The sequence below is a fragment of the Condylura cristata genome, unplaced genomic scaffold, assembly GCF_000260355.1.
Source record: "Condylura cristata isolate star-nosed mole 26May11 unplaced genomic scaffold, ConCri1.0 scaffold00006, whole genome shotgun sequence".
Lineage (NCBI taxonomy): Eukaryota > Metazoa > Chordata > Mammalia > Eulipotyphla > Talpidae > Condylura > Condylura cristata.
Genome location: NW_004567107.1, coordinates 9,465,261 through 9,483,811, shown reverse-complemented (window position 1 = coordinate 9,483,811; position 18,551 = coordinate 9,465,261). Strand labels below are relative to the sequence as shown.

General features: G+C 45.1%; 1 protein-coding gene across 1 annotated transcript in view; it reads left to right on the top strand.

Annotated features, from left to right (window-relative positions):
* CNTRL (centriolin) overlaps positions 1-18,551 on the top strand; it is a 59,889-nt gene that overhangs the window by 27,248 nt on the left and 14,090 nt on the right. The window contains exons 15-29 of the mRNA XM_012721533.1: positions 2,514-2,659; positions 4,232-4,439; positions 4,882-5,061; positions 6,454-6,633; positions 7,369-7,485; positions 7,702-7,846; positions 8,347-8,501; positions 10,181-10,370; positions 11,287-11,594; positions 12,777-12,982; positions 14,372-14,564; positions 16,673-16,803; positions 16,939-17,079; positions 17,178-17,304; positions 18,053-18,217. Of these exons, the coding sequence (XP_012576987.1) occupies positions 2,514-2,659; positions 4,232-4,439; positions 4,882-5,061; positions 6,454-6,633; positions 7,369-7,485; positions 7,702-7,846; positions 8,347-8,501; positions 10,181-10,370; positions 11,287-11,594; positions 12,777-12,982; positions 14,372-14,564; positions 16,673-16,803; positions 16,939-17,079; positions 17,178-17,304; positions 18,053-18,217 (2,592 nt within the window). The remainder of the gene's footprint in view (positions 1-2,513; positions 2,660-4,231; positions 4,440-4,881; positions 5,062-6,453; positions 6,634-7,368; positions 7,486-7,701; positions 7,847-8,346; positions 8,502-10,180; positions 10,371-11,286; positions 11,595-12,776; positions 12,983-14,371; positions 14,565-16,672; positions 16,804-16,938; positions 17,080-17,177; positions 17,305-18,052; positions 18,218-18,551) is intronic.

The window sequence follows — 18,551 nt, the reverse complement described above, 5'->3', positions numbered from 1 at the left end:
TTCCAGAGGGGATATCCCCCCCCCCCCAATATAGTCCTTTTACATTTGTGGGGTTTTCTTTGGCAGACTATTATTCCAGCCTTTGTCACAATAATCTGCCCAACAAACAGCAGGAGAAGCAGGTGGACAGGATTTTCCAGATAATTAAACTTTCTCAAAGAGGACAGATGTCTGAACAAGTACCTGGGTCAAGGCTCAGAGCTCCAGATCTGCAAGGTCCGGAGCCGCGGCCGGGGCAGATGGCAGCTGCTCCAGTTCACCCGAGATGAAAGGGCGGTGGCGCGGGGGAGACTTTCCAAAAGCCGTGCAGGGGGCTTGTGAGAAATGGGCTGAGGTCACCCAAATTCTCTCATCTTTCAATGCTTTGGCTACTTTTTTCCTCAAAATTTAAGGAAATACAGTAACCTAGAATTTAATTTTTACTGCCCTCCATTCAACTCTTGAAGCAAATGTCATGACAGATGTACCTGTCTTCTGCTCTTGTGCCAGCTGTGTGTTAGGTGGCTCAGTACGTAGCGGTTTTTTATTTTTACTATGGAAATTTTCAAATAATCATAAAAATAGAATAATCTTAGGATCTTTTGTTTCGCCACCTTAAATAGTCAGCAGCATTCTGCCAGCCTTGCTTCAGTTAGTGTATATTTTGCTGGAATATTTTAAAGAAAATCTTGTATATCGTTATTTCACCCCTAAATACACCAGTATACATATCCTAAGAGAAAGGACTAAAATACTTCTACAGGAATCTTCTTTATGATAGAAACTGAATTTGGCTTCTGGGTTACTGACTCGTGCTGGGAGACTGCTTAGCTGGAACTGGGCTTCACGTGACCTCCTGGCCTGCTGAGATCATGCACAAGCTAAACTCACTCTACTCTTATTTGTCAGAAATCACTTCTTTGCTGCGAACTAAATCCTACTAATACTTGCTCAAGAAAGGAGGCAGCCTGCTAGGAACCAGAACAGTTCTTTCATTGATCAAGGACTCCACAGCCCCCTTTTCCCTCCCTCCCTCTCTCTCTCCTAGCATTGCATTTACCCAGCAAGTCGCCAGGCCTGAGCTGACCTGTCTTTCCAGGTCCAGCTCCTGCACAGACTTCCTGTGCTGAATCTTGGTGCAAATGTTGGACAGAATGAGTTTGTTTCCTATCTAGTGAGAGAATTGGCTGGCTTTGGTCACTCAGCTCAGGTCAGGTAGATGATAGAACAAATATGGGCTCCTGAGGACAGTGGGCAGGGTCAGTGTATAGGTAAGCGCTTCCAATGGGACCGCACCTAGAAACTCTCAGTTCTCCATTTTAGTTCCTAATGTTATAGCCCCTTTGAAGTAAATTAGTCACTCAGGTAGATTGTAGGTATCTGAGGGCATACAACCAGTTGCTTAGGATGCGGAACTGTTTTCTTTCACAATTTAGGAAAATGCTCGCGGTTTCTTTTACTTAAATAAAGCATAAATTAAATTGTCTGAATTTAATTCTTGGGTCTAGATATGTTCCGTTATTTGAAAACATGTTGGTTGCAACAAATACAGCCGGAGAGAATTAGAAACTACTAGGAAAACTTGAGTAGTGGACATTCTATTTTTTGATGCATTTGCAGACGGAGAGGAACATTATAAGGAAGTGATTTTGGTTTGTTTGTTGTTTTGTTTTACTTTGAATTATGGACATTCTCAAACTTACACAAAAATAGAATTCTAAGATGATCACCCATCTTCAACAGTTACCAACACTTGGCCAGTCTTTGTCAGTTATGTCCTCCATACACTTTCTTCACCTGTTCAGGAAATTATTTTGAAGTACATCCAAAATATCTTATCTGTAGATACTATACTATTATATATAATTGCCAAGATTTTTAAAAATGAATAAACACAAAAAGCATCATTATACCTTAAAATTATAATTCCTAATGTTAGCAAGTACCTTATCAATATTCAGATTTTTTAATTTACCACTCAAGTTTTTTACAAGTGTCCAGAGGTGCACACATTGCCGTTGGTTGATTTGATTCTTTTTGTCTTTCTTTTGTGTTTTAGTTATTCTGTTCTGATTTTATGTTAATTGATGTACCTGGTTGGATTGTTTCTTCAGTGTCTTATGGTCTGTTAGCTTCCTATTAGTTTTTCCTTGTTACATGTTAAAAGCCCAGCTTTCTCCTATAATTTCCCATATTCTGGATTTTGCTGTTTGCCCCCCCCCCACAGTGTTAATTAGTATCTTATGTCACATATGGAAGTTGATTTTAGATTCACATTAGTTACTTTTGGGCAACACATCCATAGGGTACTTTTTTTTGGCATAACCTCAGGAAGTACATGATGCCTGGTTATGTCTTTTGTGACTTTAGATTGGCCAATAAATTCTGCTCTTGTCAGCCCAAGTAGAAAGGCTTTTGAAAAATTGGTCAAGGGAGTTGAATAAAATTACCATATGACAAATAATGCTGGCTATATGTATATGTAGGTGAATTTTTTAGTAACGTTTGTCTCTCCACTTCTTCTCCCTCCATAGGATGACAATAAACTGTTAAAACAGCAGCTTAAAGATTTTCAGAATCACCTTAACCATGTGATTGATGGTTTGATTCGTCCTGAAGAAGTAGCAGCTCGTGTGGATGAATTGAGAAGAAAACTGAAATCAGGAGCAGGAGAACTGAGGTAAGCAGACGGGGTGAGTTGTAAGTGTAAGATGAACTCAGCTTCCTGTGTCTGTGTCTGTGTTTCCTATCCCCTACCCTTATACCTTTGTGAATCTTTTCCTCTCCCCCTTTTTCCTCCCTCCCTCTTAACTTCAGAACCTTGCTCCATTTACTAGTATCACTGGTTTTGTAAGTATTTTGTTTTGTTGAATTGTCTGCTATATAAATATCCAATATTTGTCTTTGTCATTTTGACTTGCTTTACTTCATGTAGTTCAGTCAGTCTCATTCCATTTTGTTATTAGTGGTATGTTTTGTTTCTCTTCTTAATTTTTAAAAAGATTTTATCTCTTTTTGTTTAGAAGAACTGGGGTGTGGACCAGAGTTGCTGGGGGGTGGGAGGAGTCACCAGAGTCAGAGTGGGGAGCAGAACAGGAAGATCTACTGAAACACACTGCTGAGGGGAGCAGTGGGCAAGACAGGAGAGGTCTGCTGAGCCATGTGGGTCAGCTACCTGGCCAGGGATTGAACTCTGAGCTACAGTGGCTGGTGATAGCTTGACAGCACTGAGAATTAACCGCTGCACCACCACGGAGGCCCTCTTTTGTCTTTCCTTACGGCTGAATGGTAAACCACTGTGAGGGTTATTGCTTCTTCTCAATCCAGTCCTCTACCAGTGGGCGCTTAAGTTCTTTCTATGACCTTGTGATTGTAAATGATTGTGGATGGATGCCCACAAGTGGATTTGGTATGTCCTACGGTGTTTCTGTTTTCAGTTTTTAATGGTATGTCAAGATCATTTTCCAAAATTACTATTAATTTGTAATTTCCACCCACAGTGTAGTAGTACTTCTCTTTCTCTGCTTTCTCTCCAGTACTTGCTGGTGGGAATTTTTTGAATATGTGCAATTGTGGTTTTGACCTGCATCTCCTTATTAAGAATTTTGTTGAACATTTTTTCCATTGAGCTACTGGCCTATAGATATCCTTTCTCATGAATTGTCTGTTCAGGTCTTCTGCCCCTATATTTATTGGGTTTTTTTTTGTTTTTTTTTAAATTGAATGAGTTTTTTGTGTATCTCACATATTAATCGCTTGTTGATTGTGTAATATGTGAATATTTTCTCCCACTCAGTAGGATGTCTTTTTAACCTGCTTACCAAGAATTGTCAATGACTGATTTATTTTATAAGGGTTCTGCTAGCAAAATTCCATGGGAGACACAGGTGACTGTGTCTGTCACTGACCTTTTATACTTTGATGTTACTTAATTTTTAAAAAAAATAAAAGTTTTAAGAATAAATTTTTTCTTGAAATTTCATTACATACGATCAGAAAATAGAACCTATTTTAAATAGGAAGCAAATATCAAAAGAAAGCTGAGGCTGATCTCAGTATTTGAAAAGGACTTATATCCTTTGAGCAAACCTCATTAGCCTGATACAATCCAGTGTTTGCTGAGAGACAACAGTCATCTGCTAAAACTAATGATTTGCACTTTGGAAATGCTCGCTGAGTCGCTGTGTCACCAGCATATCTGTACCCAGCACCAACAATAAAATGCCACATTACCGTCTGTTTCCCTTACCAGAGTCCATAGTCCTTCAGATGTCTTAGGGAAGAGCCTTGCTGATTTGCAGAAACAACTGAGTGAGATCCTTGCACGCTCCCAGTGGGAAAGAGAGGAGGCCCAAGTGAGAGAAAGAAAACTGCAAGAAGAAATGGCTCTGCAGCAGGAGAAGCTGGCGTCTGGACAAGACGAGTTCAGGCAGGCCTGCGAGCGAGCTCTGGAAACGAGAGTAAGAAAAGGGCAAGAGGCAGCTGGAGGGAAGCTTTTGGCAAATATTCGTGTTTTTCAGCAAATTACAATGCTCCCTTGATCATGTAAATAAAATATATTGTTATTTTTACTTAGAACAAGGCAAGCTTGGTATGAGTAAAGTTCATCTCTGAAAATTTTTACCGATGTCAAAGTTAGGCCTCTGTGCGTTTTCCCAGTTTTGGAAACATGCCAGTAACTTAGACCACTTTTAGAGTAATAGTTTGGTGCCAGAATCTGGATTTTTGGTGTAATTATTTCAACGATGAGGCAGCTACAAAAGTGGATCCTAGGGGACAGTTAAGATAAAAAACATCCCACAGTTCATCAGCACAAATTTTATCATACTCCTTAGTCAGTGAAGTCTCTAAAAAGCTTTTATTTTGCTGAAAATTCATCTTTCAAATCTGATTTCCTCACAGATTAATTTTGATAAGCGGCAACATGAAGCAAGAATCCACCAGTTGGAGAATGAAATTCACTACTTGCAAGAGAATCTGAAAAGTATGGAGGAAATCCAAGGCCTTACAGACCTCCAACTTCAGGAAGCTGACGAAGAGAAGGAAAGAATTCTGGCCCAGCTCCAAGAGTTAGAAAAAAAGGTGGGAAAACTCTTAGAGAGTGGTAAGCGTGGGTGCTTGCCGCTCAGGTCCTGCCCCCTGGCTGCACAGCTGGCCGGGATGTGACCCTGACCTGGGAAAAGCCTGACTGCGTGTCATCCAATCTGGTGCCAGAGGCCAGAGTGTCGTGAGAGGTGGAAACGAGACCAGGAACTCAGAGCTGTCTGGATGGCACTAAACGCTGTGAAGATGTTTGTCCTTTGCCCACTTGGACACCTCTGTGGGAACTTACTTTGAGCCCTTCATCTTCCTTTCTAATACCCTGACCTGTCTTTCAACTTCTCCATTCCACCTCAGAAAGCTACTCCCATTGTCCAGTTCTAAACCTATCCAATTCAGAGATTGTGTCTACCCCCTCTGAAATCTAAAGCAGAAGCTTTGGGGCACCTCTCCTGCTCTTTAGTACACTCGCCTCCATTGTCCACTCTCATGCCTCCTCACTCTTCACAAGTCCCCCGCTCCCTTCTCTGGCCTCAGTGAATGACTCGCTTCACACTTCACTGAGAACCCATCAGCCCAAATCCTACTGAGTCAGCTTCCAAAATCTACCTGGGCGCATGCACGGTCTCCTTCTCCAGCGTCTCCGCCTTTAACTAGTGGCCTCTTCTGCTCTGCTCCGCAGAGTGCCAACATGCTCTTTCGAAATGTGGATTGGCTCCTGCCAGCCCCTCCGGGGGCTCCACAGTTCCTCCCCTTCCCAGTAGCTTCCCTTGTTTTTAGGGTAAGACCAAAATTCTCGAGGCCCAAAAAGCTGTGAGTCCTGCATGATTTGCCTCTTTGTTCTCTTCTCATCCTGTTCCTTCTTTCAGTTTCTCAAAAACGGCCAGTTCTGTCTTTCCTCCTGGCCTTTCCACAGACCCTCCCCTCTCTCGGACCTCGTCCTCTGCTCTTCTCCCTGACTGTTTCCTTTCCGCCAATATAGGCCTCCTCCTGTTTCTCAGACATACCTGTTCTGTCTTTTGGTGGCACTAATCACAGTTTGGTTACACATTGGTCTGAGTGTTTGTTTAAAATCTGTCTCTACTTGAGGGCAGTGGTTCACCTGTTTGTACTCTCACCATGGGCCCAGTGCCTCACCAGGACTTGGCAGTTGGGAGGGGCCATTCCCTCACAAGGATTGTTTTTCCGATGAATGTGTGAATTTATGGTCACTAGGATTCCTGACTAAGAAGGCTGATTTCATTTGAAGTTTATCATAGAGTTTTTATGTATTTATTCATTCGGAATATTTATGAAGCACCTACTGTGTATCAGGTACTATGTATGCTAAGCACGGGGCAGGTAGCAGCGACCAGAATCCCTGCTCTCATAGAATTGAGATCTTAACTCATTGTTACCAAGTGACTCATATGTTCAGTGTTTCTCTTATTTTAGAAGAAATACGAAGATGCCAAATCTCAAGAGCAATTTCTTGGTTTAAATAAAGAATTGAAGAAACTAAAGAAAGCTGTAGCTGCCTCTGATAAGCTGGCCACAGCTGAGCTCACAATTGCCAAGGACCAGCTGAAGTCCCTTCATGGAACGGTTGTGAAGATTAACCAGGAGCGAGCAGAGGTGAGACCCATGTACAAAGTAAGTTTCTACCAGTGCTGCTTCATCAAAACAACAACTCGTATGACTTCTCATAGACTTCAGCTATTTTAAAAACCACTGTACATTTGTCTGTTTTTCTTCACACCTGAAGGTTTTATTTCTCCCACTACAGCCCCACGCAGGTCCTTTAGTCTGTTGAGTTGTGCAGGGAGCCATCAAATGAAGCATACATCCCTCCCTCAAGGTGCAGGCACCTTCCCGGGGAAGTAGTAGGGTATACAGTCTATACACACCTGAACAGAGGCCTTACAGGCTTGCACCTCCTGAACCTCAAAGTTTTTGTCCTGTGCAGCCAGATGATAATATGTCCCCTCCTCAGGTAATTAAGGCTCCTGAGGTAAGTCTGTTAAAGGATTTATCAGGTGCAGATGCTATGAATGCAGACAGTAGCGCACACCAGAGGAAATGATGAGTGTCCAGAGAGATGCCAGTCACAGAAGACTGTAGAACAGCCCAGAAAAAGTTAGCCCCTTGCTCCTCCTGTTGCAGCATCCTGCCCACTGGCTGCCACGGAAGGGGTAGACAGGCTGCCACATGGTGGGAACAGCAAAGGCGTCCTGTCCCCTCGTGGTGCTGCCCCTTATGGGATTTCCAGGCAGGCAGTCTGGAGAAAACAGAGGAACTACTCTGACAGGAAGGAAGAAAAGAGGACAACCTTGATAGCAGAGTGCCTTTCTCCCACCTCTGTCCCACCAGGAAATGCAGGAAACAGAGCGATTCAGCAGAAAGGCAGCACAGGCGGCCAGGGATCTGAGCCGAGCAGAAGCGGAGATCGAACTCCTGCAGAAGCTTCTCAGGGAGAAGGAGGAGCAGGTCAGTGCTAATGCCCGCCTCTTCCTGGGTCCTGATGAGTTCCTGAAAGACTGAGCTACATCGGTGACATGTTGAAGGGTTTGCAGTGCAGCCAGTAGTTCCTCAACACTACATTCCTCTGCTGCGTTCCAGTGCCGTGTAGTTTAACTCTGTGGAATATTCCCAAGTACACCTGGGAAGGAATACTCAGCAGTTTCACCTGTGGTTTTTCAATAGTTTCGAATTGAGATGGAGAAAGTAGACATTGGCACTGGAGGAACAGACTCACAGGTGCTAGAAATTGAGAAGCTGAATGAGACAATGGAGAGACAAAGGACAGAGCTTGCCCGATTGCGGAATTTACTGGACCTCAACGGGACTGGTAAAGTATCAGGCTGTGATTCAGGTAGTGGTTTTGTGGTTGTTCTAAAATCAAATCATGTTGTTTGGCTTTTACCTTTAGCAACCTTATTTAACTGTTACAGATCACTTCCATGATTGATTTATTTACTGTGATAATTAGTTTAATAAGTAAAGGCAAAGATTTTAAAAAGCATCTTATATAACTGGAGAAAAAAAGTAATTGGGTTACAAAGAGACAAGGGTTATTTTTTGAAAGAAATAGTCTACAAATCTGTCTATTTTCCTTTTCTGACTCATTTTATAGTTGAACAATAATGTGCTTAAAAATCACCAAACACCAGAAGGATATGTTGATCCTCATTAAGTGTTAGCAAAAACTTGTCACCAACACATAGGGTGGAAGTCGGTTTTGCAGAACTGATAAAACTTGTTAGCTGTCACTGGAATCACTTTTGTATCTTGAGACAGAGGAAGTAGATAATTTCATGTTCAGCTTCATAGAAAGGCTTTCCTTTACAGATAACAAAGGAAACTTTGAGAACATACTGGAAGGAATTGCCGAACTCCGGCGTGAAGTTTCTAACCAGAATGACTACATCAGCAGCATGGCGGCGGATCCTTTCAAAAGACGAGGCTATTGGTACTTTATGCCGCCGCCACCGCCATCATCCAAAGTAGGAAGTCTGTGGTGCTGGGAATGTCTATTGAACTTTCTTGAAGGACGTGTGACAGTGTTTCCTTCTCTAGTCTTGTGAGCAGTTGTCAAGAGCAACTTCTCAGTGTTAAGCCACACGTTGAGGTTTTTAAGGATGTTTAGTACTTGAGATGAAGATCCCTTCCCTGGGAAGTTGGCACTGGCCTGTTCATGCTCCAGGGCATGTTGTTGCTTGAGGAGACTGAGGAGCCTTTGACAAGAGTGTGGAATTGTACAGAGGCTCAGACAGAAAACAGGCACCCGGACTTCATGTCATTTGAACAGAAGCTCACTCAGTCTAGTCAAGTGCTCTGCAGTGGTGCAGGGTGCCATGATGGGTGGCGTTGTCCCTGCTTTCAAATGCCTCATGGGACAGACAAGTTATGTCATTGCAGAGTAGTGACATGCGTGTGACAGCAGACTTGACCTGTGTGCTCTAGTTGTAGAGAGGGGAAACGGATTCCTGTCCTGGGAACTGAAGAACACTTAGTGCCCTGCCAGGGGTAGGCCTTTATGTGGGAGGAAGCGGTTTGTGCACAGAGGCGAGTTGGCCTAGCCACGGCAAGGAGCTTGATGGGCCTGGAGAGCTGGAAGGGGATAGAGAAGGTGAAGCTAGAACAGTAGCTTGGGGTCCTGTCTTTTTTTTTAAAGAATCTCAAAATCCTTCCACCTAGCTAGGTAGGCCTTGGGGAGCTGAGGTCGTATAATAAAATCAGGACTGTAGTTAGGAAAAATTACCGGCTGAGTGTGGAGGCTGGACTTGGGGCAGGTGAACTTTCTCTGTTGTTATTTGAACTCATTCAGATGATGGATACAAGAACCCCTGGCTCGAGCAGTGGCACTGGAGAGAAGGAGGTGGGACTGAGGGATGGCCAGGCTTGGTGCCTGAGTATGAAGAGTGACACTCAAGCAGAGCAGATATCCTGTTAGAATCAGCAGGGGAACAGCAGTCCAGGAGAAGCAATTCTGACAACCCAGAAAACAGAATCTGAAATCCTCCTCCAAAAATCGAAAAGGAAGTCGACGTCCTTGGCACAGTGGGGTGGGGAGGAAGCTGGAGGTTAGAGCAAAGCACTGCAAGCCTGGGCTGGGTGTGGGTTTGGGGGACAGAGCTGCAGAGTGGCAGCAGGTGGCAAGGAGCGGAGTGGAACTTTAACGCCACACCAAACTCCCAGGCCACAGGAAACGTGTCCCCAGACTCCCTGCGTGTTCACTGCCCTCCTCTGCTTCCATCGTGGACAAGGGCAGAGAGAGGGGCCTGGGGCAAGTTAGGGAGAACTGGCCGTCCCTTCTTACTCTTGGGGAGTTGGAGCGTAAAATTAAGCCAGGCAGTCCACCGGAAAACTTACTTTTCCCATTTCAGTGTGGCCAAGGACTTGTTACTTCTAGAAAATTGTACCAAAGCACAGAAGAGGAGATGGATGTTGTGAAGTAACAATTTTTGAAGTCATCCCTAGTGCTGCCGTGTCCATTAACTCCATAGGGACATGAATAAGCCCTTGCGTCCAGGGCTGCGGCTCACGGGACCATGTAATCATGCCTCACTTCTGTCTGAGGGAAATGAGAATTAAGACATTTTCAAAAATTAATTCTCAGTGTTGCTCTCAACTTTGACATTTCTTTCCAATGTAATCAATGCTTGGCCATCTTTCATTTTAGGTTTCCAGCCACAGTTCCCAAGCCACCAAGGACTCCGGGGTTGGCCTCAAGTATGCAGCCTCGACTCCGGCTGGGAAACCACGCCCTGAGCAGCAGGAGGGCAAAGAAGGCCACGGGCAGCCTCCCGCCCTGGGGTACTGGGTCTACTCTCCCATCAGGAGTGGGTTGCGGAAATCATTTTCAAACAAAGGTAAATCATATAAGGGAAGTTGCCGATACAACCACCCTCTGGTTCCCTGGTAGCCATAGACACAGTGTGAACTCCTTAGCCTACTTTGCAAGGCCCTCTGTGGCCTGGTGGTGGCCGGTGACCTTTTGTCTCGCCTCCAGCACTCTCCCTCAGGTCAGCGTAGCCAGCTGGTGCCTTGTTCCTCAGGCCTCCGTGTTTTAGACCCTGTGTTTGAAATGCCCTCCTTCGTCTCCCAACCCTATTCCTACTCATCTTTGAGTCACAGGCCTCAAGCCGCAGGCCTTCGTGGGGCCTTTCTCTACCTCCTGCTTGCCGGGGCAAGCACAACTTGTGCTCCCAGAGTGTGGCGACCTGTGTCACCGCATGAGTTAGCGCTCCTGAAATGAAGTGTTACAGGTGTCTTCTAAAGCTCAGTGTATATGTGTGTGAGAGAGAGAAACCCAGACTGCCCGATACCTGGTCAATCCTACCTATGTAATCCTGGGCACATTCTTTCACTGCTCCGGGACGGACACCTGTGAAATGGGCTGCATACCACGTGCCTGCCGTGCGCGGGGCTGTCACATGACCATAGCTCCTGCTGAGGGGAGAGCAGCAGCAGCAGCATCTTAGAGAGCTGGGCCTCACGCTCGTGGTAAAAACCGAGAACTGGCTCTCCCTGCGCATCTCTGCTGCTCTTCTGTGTGGCACAAAGCAGGCGCCCAAATGATGCAGAAGAGAGAGAAAAGGAAGGCACAGGGAAACCCTCCAGTGTCAGCTCTAAAACTAATCTGATCCTCATTTCAGAACTGCCTTTGACTGTTTCTTCAGTTTTAGTCTCATATATCTTGGCCTAAGTGCCGCTGTCCTCGACTAAAACTGCTCACTGAGAATCCCTCTGAGTAAAGCACTCTGGTGTCTTCTTTCCAAAATGCAGACAGTGGAGGAGACAGCCCGGAAGAGAGCGAGCTGGATGACCAAGAGGACCACACCTTTGAGCCCCCCTCCGGCTACATGGTGTACACTGTGTTCCCCGACGGCTCTCCTGTGCCCCAGGGCATGGCCCTGTACGCGCCGCCTCCACCCTTGCCCAACAACAGCTACCCTCTCACTCCGGGCACTGTCATTTATGGCCCGCCGCCTGCTGGGGCCCCCGTCGTGTATGGGCCTCCGCCCCCCAACTTCTCCGTGTCCTTCATCCCGGTGGGCGTGCGGCATTGCAATGTCCCAGAACACCATGACTTAGTAAGTACAAAGATGTGAGGACCCTGTTTACTCTGTTGATAGCTGAATAAGGTTGTGTAATTAGTGAGTTGACCCATTGTGGACAAGTAGCGTCCCAGACTATGTTTATAATGCTGAGACTGGAACCGAGCAAGTGTTCTCTTATTAAAATACTGTTCTAGACAGGTGTGAGCAAGTCTGCAAGCCTGGCTTCACCTCTTCACAACAGAAATGCTTTCTGTATCACACGCTGTTTTTGACAAGTACTGTGTGGGTGCGCGTGTGCAGCGCGTCACCGCTCAGGCCTGTCGCCGTGCGCACCCGTGCCAGGACCATGTGTCCACGTGCAGCACACGTGTGGGCAGCTTACGGCAGGTTCGGGGGCGGGGAATCGTCATGGGGATGTTCATTGACTGTTCTTTCATAGTTTCATCTTGCTGAATATATGATGTCATTGTTTTTCTCGTGTCGGTAATTAAGCATTCCCCATCGCACAAATGTTTTAAAACTGTATTTTAATGGCACAGTATTTTTTTTTTTATTTGTAGGCACTATAGCTGACTTAACTGTATAAATTTCTACTGTACTTCATCTTCTTTCCAGGCTTGGTTCTGAGACAAGATCACTAGGTTCCCACGCACGCCAGGGGCAGGACACAGGCACAGTGTCTTGCTTTCTGCAGAGTGCTTGGTACTGGCCAGCATTCTAGCGGCTCTGCATTTCATTGTCTCAAGCTAATTCTTGTGCCTCTGCCAGGACCCAGCCTTTCTGTAGTTTCCCAGAGCCCTTATACCTTCATGTGTTATTTCTTCAGCCTACTTCTTTCCCCTTTCACTCGTTCTTCCAGGCTCCTGCAGAGCGCCTCTTTCTCCGGGCCACCTGCTCGCACAACTCCCCTCTCTCTTGTCCAGATGGGGAGAGACCTCTGGCTGCCTTTCCTGCCGCATGCAGAGATAAGCCTCAAGAGGTGCTTGGTGAACGGTTATAACCATAGTTGGACTGATGGAAAAGATGAAAGCTCTGTTGGCCCAAAAGTTTCATCTGTGGTGTGCGAAAAAATTCACTTGATTTTTCTCTTCATTCTTAGAAGCTACCACTATTTTTACATCACAGATATCACTTTAATCACCACTAATGTCAGCTTTTGGCAGGAAGGAAAGGAAGCACTGGTGTTTGCGCATTGCATTTTTTTTCTCTTTTCAGGAGAATGAAGTTTCAAGATTAGAAGACATAATGCAGCAGTTAAAGTCTAAGAAACAGGAGAGGTGGAAGAGCACATCCAAGCAGCCATCTGAGAAAGAAATAGAAGAACTGCATCGTAATATTGACATTCTTTTGCAAGAAAAGAAGGACTTAGAGCATGAAGTAGAAGAATTACATAGAGCCACCCAGAAACATCATCAGCGAAAGTAATTGTTTTAGCCATTTTATTTTTATAATTCATATAAATAGGAGTTTGCTAAGATAACCTATATCAGTGCTGTCCAGTAGAACGTTCTGTGATCTTGGAAATGTTTTAGATGTGTACTGTCCAAAACAGTAGTCACTAGCCACAGGGAGCTAGCGAGCCCTTGAGATGTGGCTCGTGGAATTGACGGACATACTTTAACTTAATAGTCACCCGGTGACTGCCAAATTGAATAGTGAAAGTCTGCCTGCATTCTCTTGGCCAGTAATCCACATAAGCTCAGTAGGCCCTCGCGGAGAATGGCAGCCTCCTCTCTCCTGTCTCCTGAGCTACAAACATACCAGGGTTCTTCCCTCATTCCCCCAGGCATTGAGTTGCCCTCCAAGTCCTTCTGACTCTGTACGTGAAGGGAGCATGTCCCCTTATCCATACCCACTGCCCTGGTTTTAATCAGTCTCTTCCTAGGTCATTGTATTAGTTTTCACACTGACCTTCCATGTCTGGTCTCTCTCACTCCATTCTACCTTGGACATGGTTACTAATCTGACTGTGCCTGACTCCCATGTGACTCCAGCCCATTATATAACACATTGTCCTCCCAGATGCAAACCCTGCCTGCCTGTGTTTATTCTTCTCACCCCCACACAGTGTTTGTCCTGGTGCTGCTTGCTTCTCAGTGATTTCCTGTCTCCCCGCCTTTTTTTTTTTTTTTTAAAGATTTATTTATTTGTGCATACAGAACTGGGGTACAGGCCAGAGGCTCAGGGGCAGTGAGAGGCTTCACCAGAGACAGAGTGGGGAACAGAACAGGCAGAGTGACGAAGTACACTGCTGAGGGGAGCAGTGGGCGGGTCAGGAGAGGTCTGCCGCGCCATGTGGTCACCTCCCGGGCAGGCGGGGATTGAACTCATGCGGAAGCAGCTTTAGATTCTCAGTGCTGTGCTTTAACCCCCTGCACCACCAGGGAGGGCCTGTCTCCCCGCCTTTACATGTGTTGTCCTCACCCTCAAATGCCTCCCCTTCCTCTGCCCTAACTTCAGCCTGTCTTTCTGTATGAAGGTCAGGGATCCCCTCTTGCATGAGGTCTTCTCAGGCGTTGCTCCCAGAGCAGCTGGCAGCCTTGAGTATAGTCTCCTCACGCCAGGTCACAAGGAGCTAGGAGTCAGCAGTGGGCCTCTCCCTGGGCTCCTGCCCCTGCTCAGGGTTTGTTAACCAGGGCAGTGTCTACTGCTCGGGCCAGCTGTGCAGAAGCTTGTCTTTGGCAGTAGCTCATGAAGTATGGCAGCCCCCTCGTTTTTGTCATTTAAACCACACTGGCCTAGGCACAGGGTTGGAGGAACACCTGCAGTGGGCACAGGTCTTTTAATAATTGTGTATATGATTTTTCTAGAGATTTCATTGATGGAAATTGTGAGATTCTTGTGAATGAACTAGAACTAGAAAAGTCACTCAAACACCATGACGATGTTGTTGATGAAATTGAGTGCATTGAGAAGACCCTCCTGAAGCGTCGGGCAGAGCTCAGGGAAGCTGACCGGCTCCTGGCAGAGGCAGAGACTGAGCTCTCAGGCATCCAAGAGAAGGTGTGTTCTGCTGTGCTTTGGGGTGAGGCACAACTTACTGTCTTCAACATGAAGGGTTAGAAAGAAAACATGCTAAGAGCAGTCATCTGAGCCAGACAGCTGGGTTCCAGGCTGACTCTGCTGGGAGCTGAGATTTGCTTTCCTTCTCTACCAGTATCTGTAAGTAGTGAGGCTAGACAGTGTGAGGTAAATGCAGCTCCCACAGTCCTTTAATTCCGACACCCCTCAGGTCTTCTCCTGTGTGTCTTTTTAAAAATTATTTTGGGCTTTAAGATCTGTGTTTATTAAATAGATCGCTGTTTTATTCTTATAAAGCAACAAGGGACCACACCAGACTCCTGGTCTTCTTTTGTTCTCCAAGTTCATAGTCAGATAACTATAAAGTCAAATAACTTTTTGGTGTCAGGTAGCCTTTAGACTATAACACAGAAAGAAGTTGGGGAAGAAGAGGAGGTGCCTTTTGTTGAGCCCCTGTTAGGGCTACATGTTGTCTGTTTTATAAACACCACTTTACTTAATCTGTAGGACAGTTATTAGCCCAGCTCCAGACAGGCTGGGAACTCACCCAGGATCACACAGCTAAAGTTCTGCCCCACCAAGAGAGCCTTTTAATTAGATGAGAATTCCAGGATGAAAATTCCCTTACCTACAGAACTGCCCAAGAACTATTTTTACATTGTTGCTTTGTCATAGACTGATTTAAGTTAGTAAAACTCTATTATGGAAGAACCAAGATGGATGGTTTATAAAGAAATCCTGTGAGCAGTGGCTTTGATAAGGATGGAAAAGCATTCTTGATGCTTCTCAGGTGGTCAGTTCCGGCTGTCACGTGTCAGGTTACTGTGTGAGAAAGTAAGTGAACAGCACTGGTGAAAAGTTATCACTAATTTACAAAAGAAAATAAATGATACTGGTAGGCAGAAGAGGGAGTAAGCGACCAGAGCTAGTAAGTTCTTCCCCGTCACCCAGAACGGCTCAGGGAGGCAGTCTGTAAGGAGGGAGGGAGGGAGGGGGACGTGCTGCCTCCGGGTGGAATGTGCCAGACGTGTTCACACCTGACCCGGAAGGAGGCAAACTGCTGGCACACGGCGGTCTGGAGTCCGTGGTGAGCCCTGTCCAGAGCGCTGCTGATGACACAATGAGCATGTGCAGTCTGAGATGGGAGGAAGTCCAGCGAACCTCTAGCTGTCGGGGTGCTCCCCAGCCCCTCGGCATCCGCGAGGGCCCTTTAGTGCCCTAGCCCAACATACAGCACTTCTGATTTTAGTGCAACTGCAGACCTTGATTTTTTTTGGCTGAAGGTGAGTCACTGCTCAACCAAGTGCAAACCAAACTCTATTTTTGGACCTTGGATGACATTGTTTTAAGCCTCTTATTTTAGACAGAAAAATAAGCCAACTTGATGGAAAGAAATAAACCAAAAACCTGGTTTTGCCAAAATTCACATAGGAATATTTTGAAATGTTTCAAAAGTATTTAATATTTGTGTTTAGCAGCCATAGTTAGTTGACTTCAGATTGATAAAGTTTTATTTACTTGATAACATCTACAGTATAAACAAGAATCTCCATGGGGAGGAAGTACTTGTAAAATTATTTTATTGTCTCTTACTTGGATATTTTTAGATAGAAAAATGACATGTAATTATAGAGATGACAATAAGAGTGTCACAGATTATTTTTAAAATAAAAAGATCATCCACTGTCTCACCACCCGGAAATGATTTTTATTTTGCATTGCTGTTGAAACAGAGAACAGTTTCACATGGTTGCTCTTATAGTACGTTTGCCATTTTAAATTTATTTTTTTCAGCCAACTTACTATCATTAACATTCTTCCACATTAAAGATTACACAGTGTTCCTTTGTGTTGATGCGTTATTACTGACTGAATCTATTATTTGTCAAGCCCTATATTTCAGCATACAGTCAGCATTGTTGTGTAAGTGTCCTTCTGAATTCTAAGAATTAGAGTCAAAGTGAATGAACATTTGTATAAGCCTTTCTGTGTTGCCTTGTTGTTTTCCAAGAATTGTGCCAATTTATACTACTAATAGCTGTACATGGGTATTGTCACTGGATTGCTTTTAATGACAATTTCTCTTCTAGACAAAAAATGCTGTTGAGAAGTTCACTGATGCCAAGAGAAATTTATTGCAAGCTGAGTCAGATGCTGAGGAGTTAGAAAGGAGAGCACAGGAAACAGCTATTAACCTTGTCAAAGCCGATCAGCAGCTCAGGTGAGTGGGATCCCTAAGTCATTGATGTGTCCAGTGAGATGAGTGGAATGCTTGACTAGCAGGATATAATTGCTTTATGACAAATAACGCAGGTTAAGTCTGAGGGGCTTGGAGGAAATAAAATGTGTGTTTTAGATTGCTCCAGGCTGACACAAAGGATTTGGAGCAGCACAAAACTGAGCAGGAAGAAATCTTGAAAGAAATAAACAAAGTTGTTGCAGCAAAGGACTCCGACTTCCAGTGTTTAAACAAGAAAAAGGAGAAGCTGACAGACGAGTGAGCCGGGCTCCCGTGGGGCTGCAGGGGCTTGTGTGGGAGACGGCGCTGGGGTCCGTGACCCTCGGGCCTGCTCTAATGCTGCTCGTGCCTTGCAGGTTGCAGAAACTGCAAAGAGATATTGAGGCTGCAGAGCACAGTGAGGACCACCACCTGCAGGTCTTTAAGGAATCTGAGGCCCTGCTGCAGGCTAAGAGAGCAGAGCTGGAGACATTGAAAAGCCAGGTGTGGCAGTCAGAGCTTGGTGTTCCTGCTCATGCCACTCTGAAACTCATGCAAGGATGATTATCGGAGTGGTCTACGTCTGTTTCTAGAAGTCTGGAAAGTACCCCTCTCCCCCAGAATGTAAAGCATCCACAAGACTACATAGCATACCACAGTGGTTAAGAATAGAATCTGCTTCAGATTTAAATCCCACACGATACAGTAAAAGAAGTCTCAGAAGGGTTAGACTCCAGATCGTTTATGTTAAATGTGTTTCTGGATGCAGAGTTTGGGTTTCAGTGAATACCAAAAGATAGAAGTGGTCATCTGATAATGGGAGTTGTCAGAATTTTCTGTCTTCTTCCTTTGGCATGAACACATTTTCTGTTAACAATTGTTTTTGCCCTTAAAATTGTAAGTAATTTGTAAATTTACAAAATGAAAAAGGTTTAAAGTCCTTGCTTAACTGTTCAAATGCACTAAGGTGTAGACATGGAAGTTCTTTGAAAAACCACAGCCTGAGGGATGCATCATTGTTCTTGTTCTGTAGCTGTGACTTAAGTGATTTTACAAGGTCTTACTAAGCATCTCATTCTTGTACCCCCAGTGTGGTGTGTCTGGCTTGCTGTTGCAGTAGGTAGAATTAGACTAGCTCCTGAGTCTTCCCTTCTCTCCATGCCTCCACTCCTTTCGCCGAACTAGTCTGTCTCGGCACTGACTCTGCATGGTGCTTGCCAGGCTTTCCAATCTTCCTGTTTTGTCACTGCAGGTGACAGAGCAGCAGCAGGAGATGGCTACATTGGACAGGCAATTAGGACAGAAGCGGGAGGAGCTGCATCTGCTGCAGGGAAGCATGGTCCAGGCCAAGGCTGATCTCCAGGAAGCACTGCAGCTGGGAGAAACCGAAGTAGCTGAGAAGTGCAATCACATTAGGGTATGTTTTCCACAAGTTCTCCTGAGAGCCCTGGCATTGTGCTGCAGATTTATTTTGAGATATCTTTATCACTTCTTCATGAAATGCAATATAAAGCCCTGAATCCTAACTCCACTGCAGCATCACTTTTTTTTTTTAAAGGTTTATTTATTCATACAGAACTGGGGTACAGGCCAGAGGTGCAGAGGCAATGAGAGGATTCACCAGAGACAGTGGGGAGCAGAGCAGGTAGATTGAAATACAGATTGAGCAGCCAGCGAGACAGGAGAGGTCTGCTGTCATCTAATGAATATATAGAATGTTACTTGTGTATATGCAGAATATTCTTTTTTTT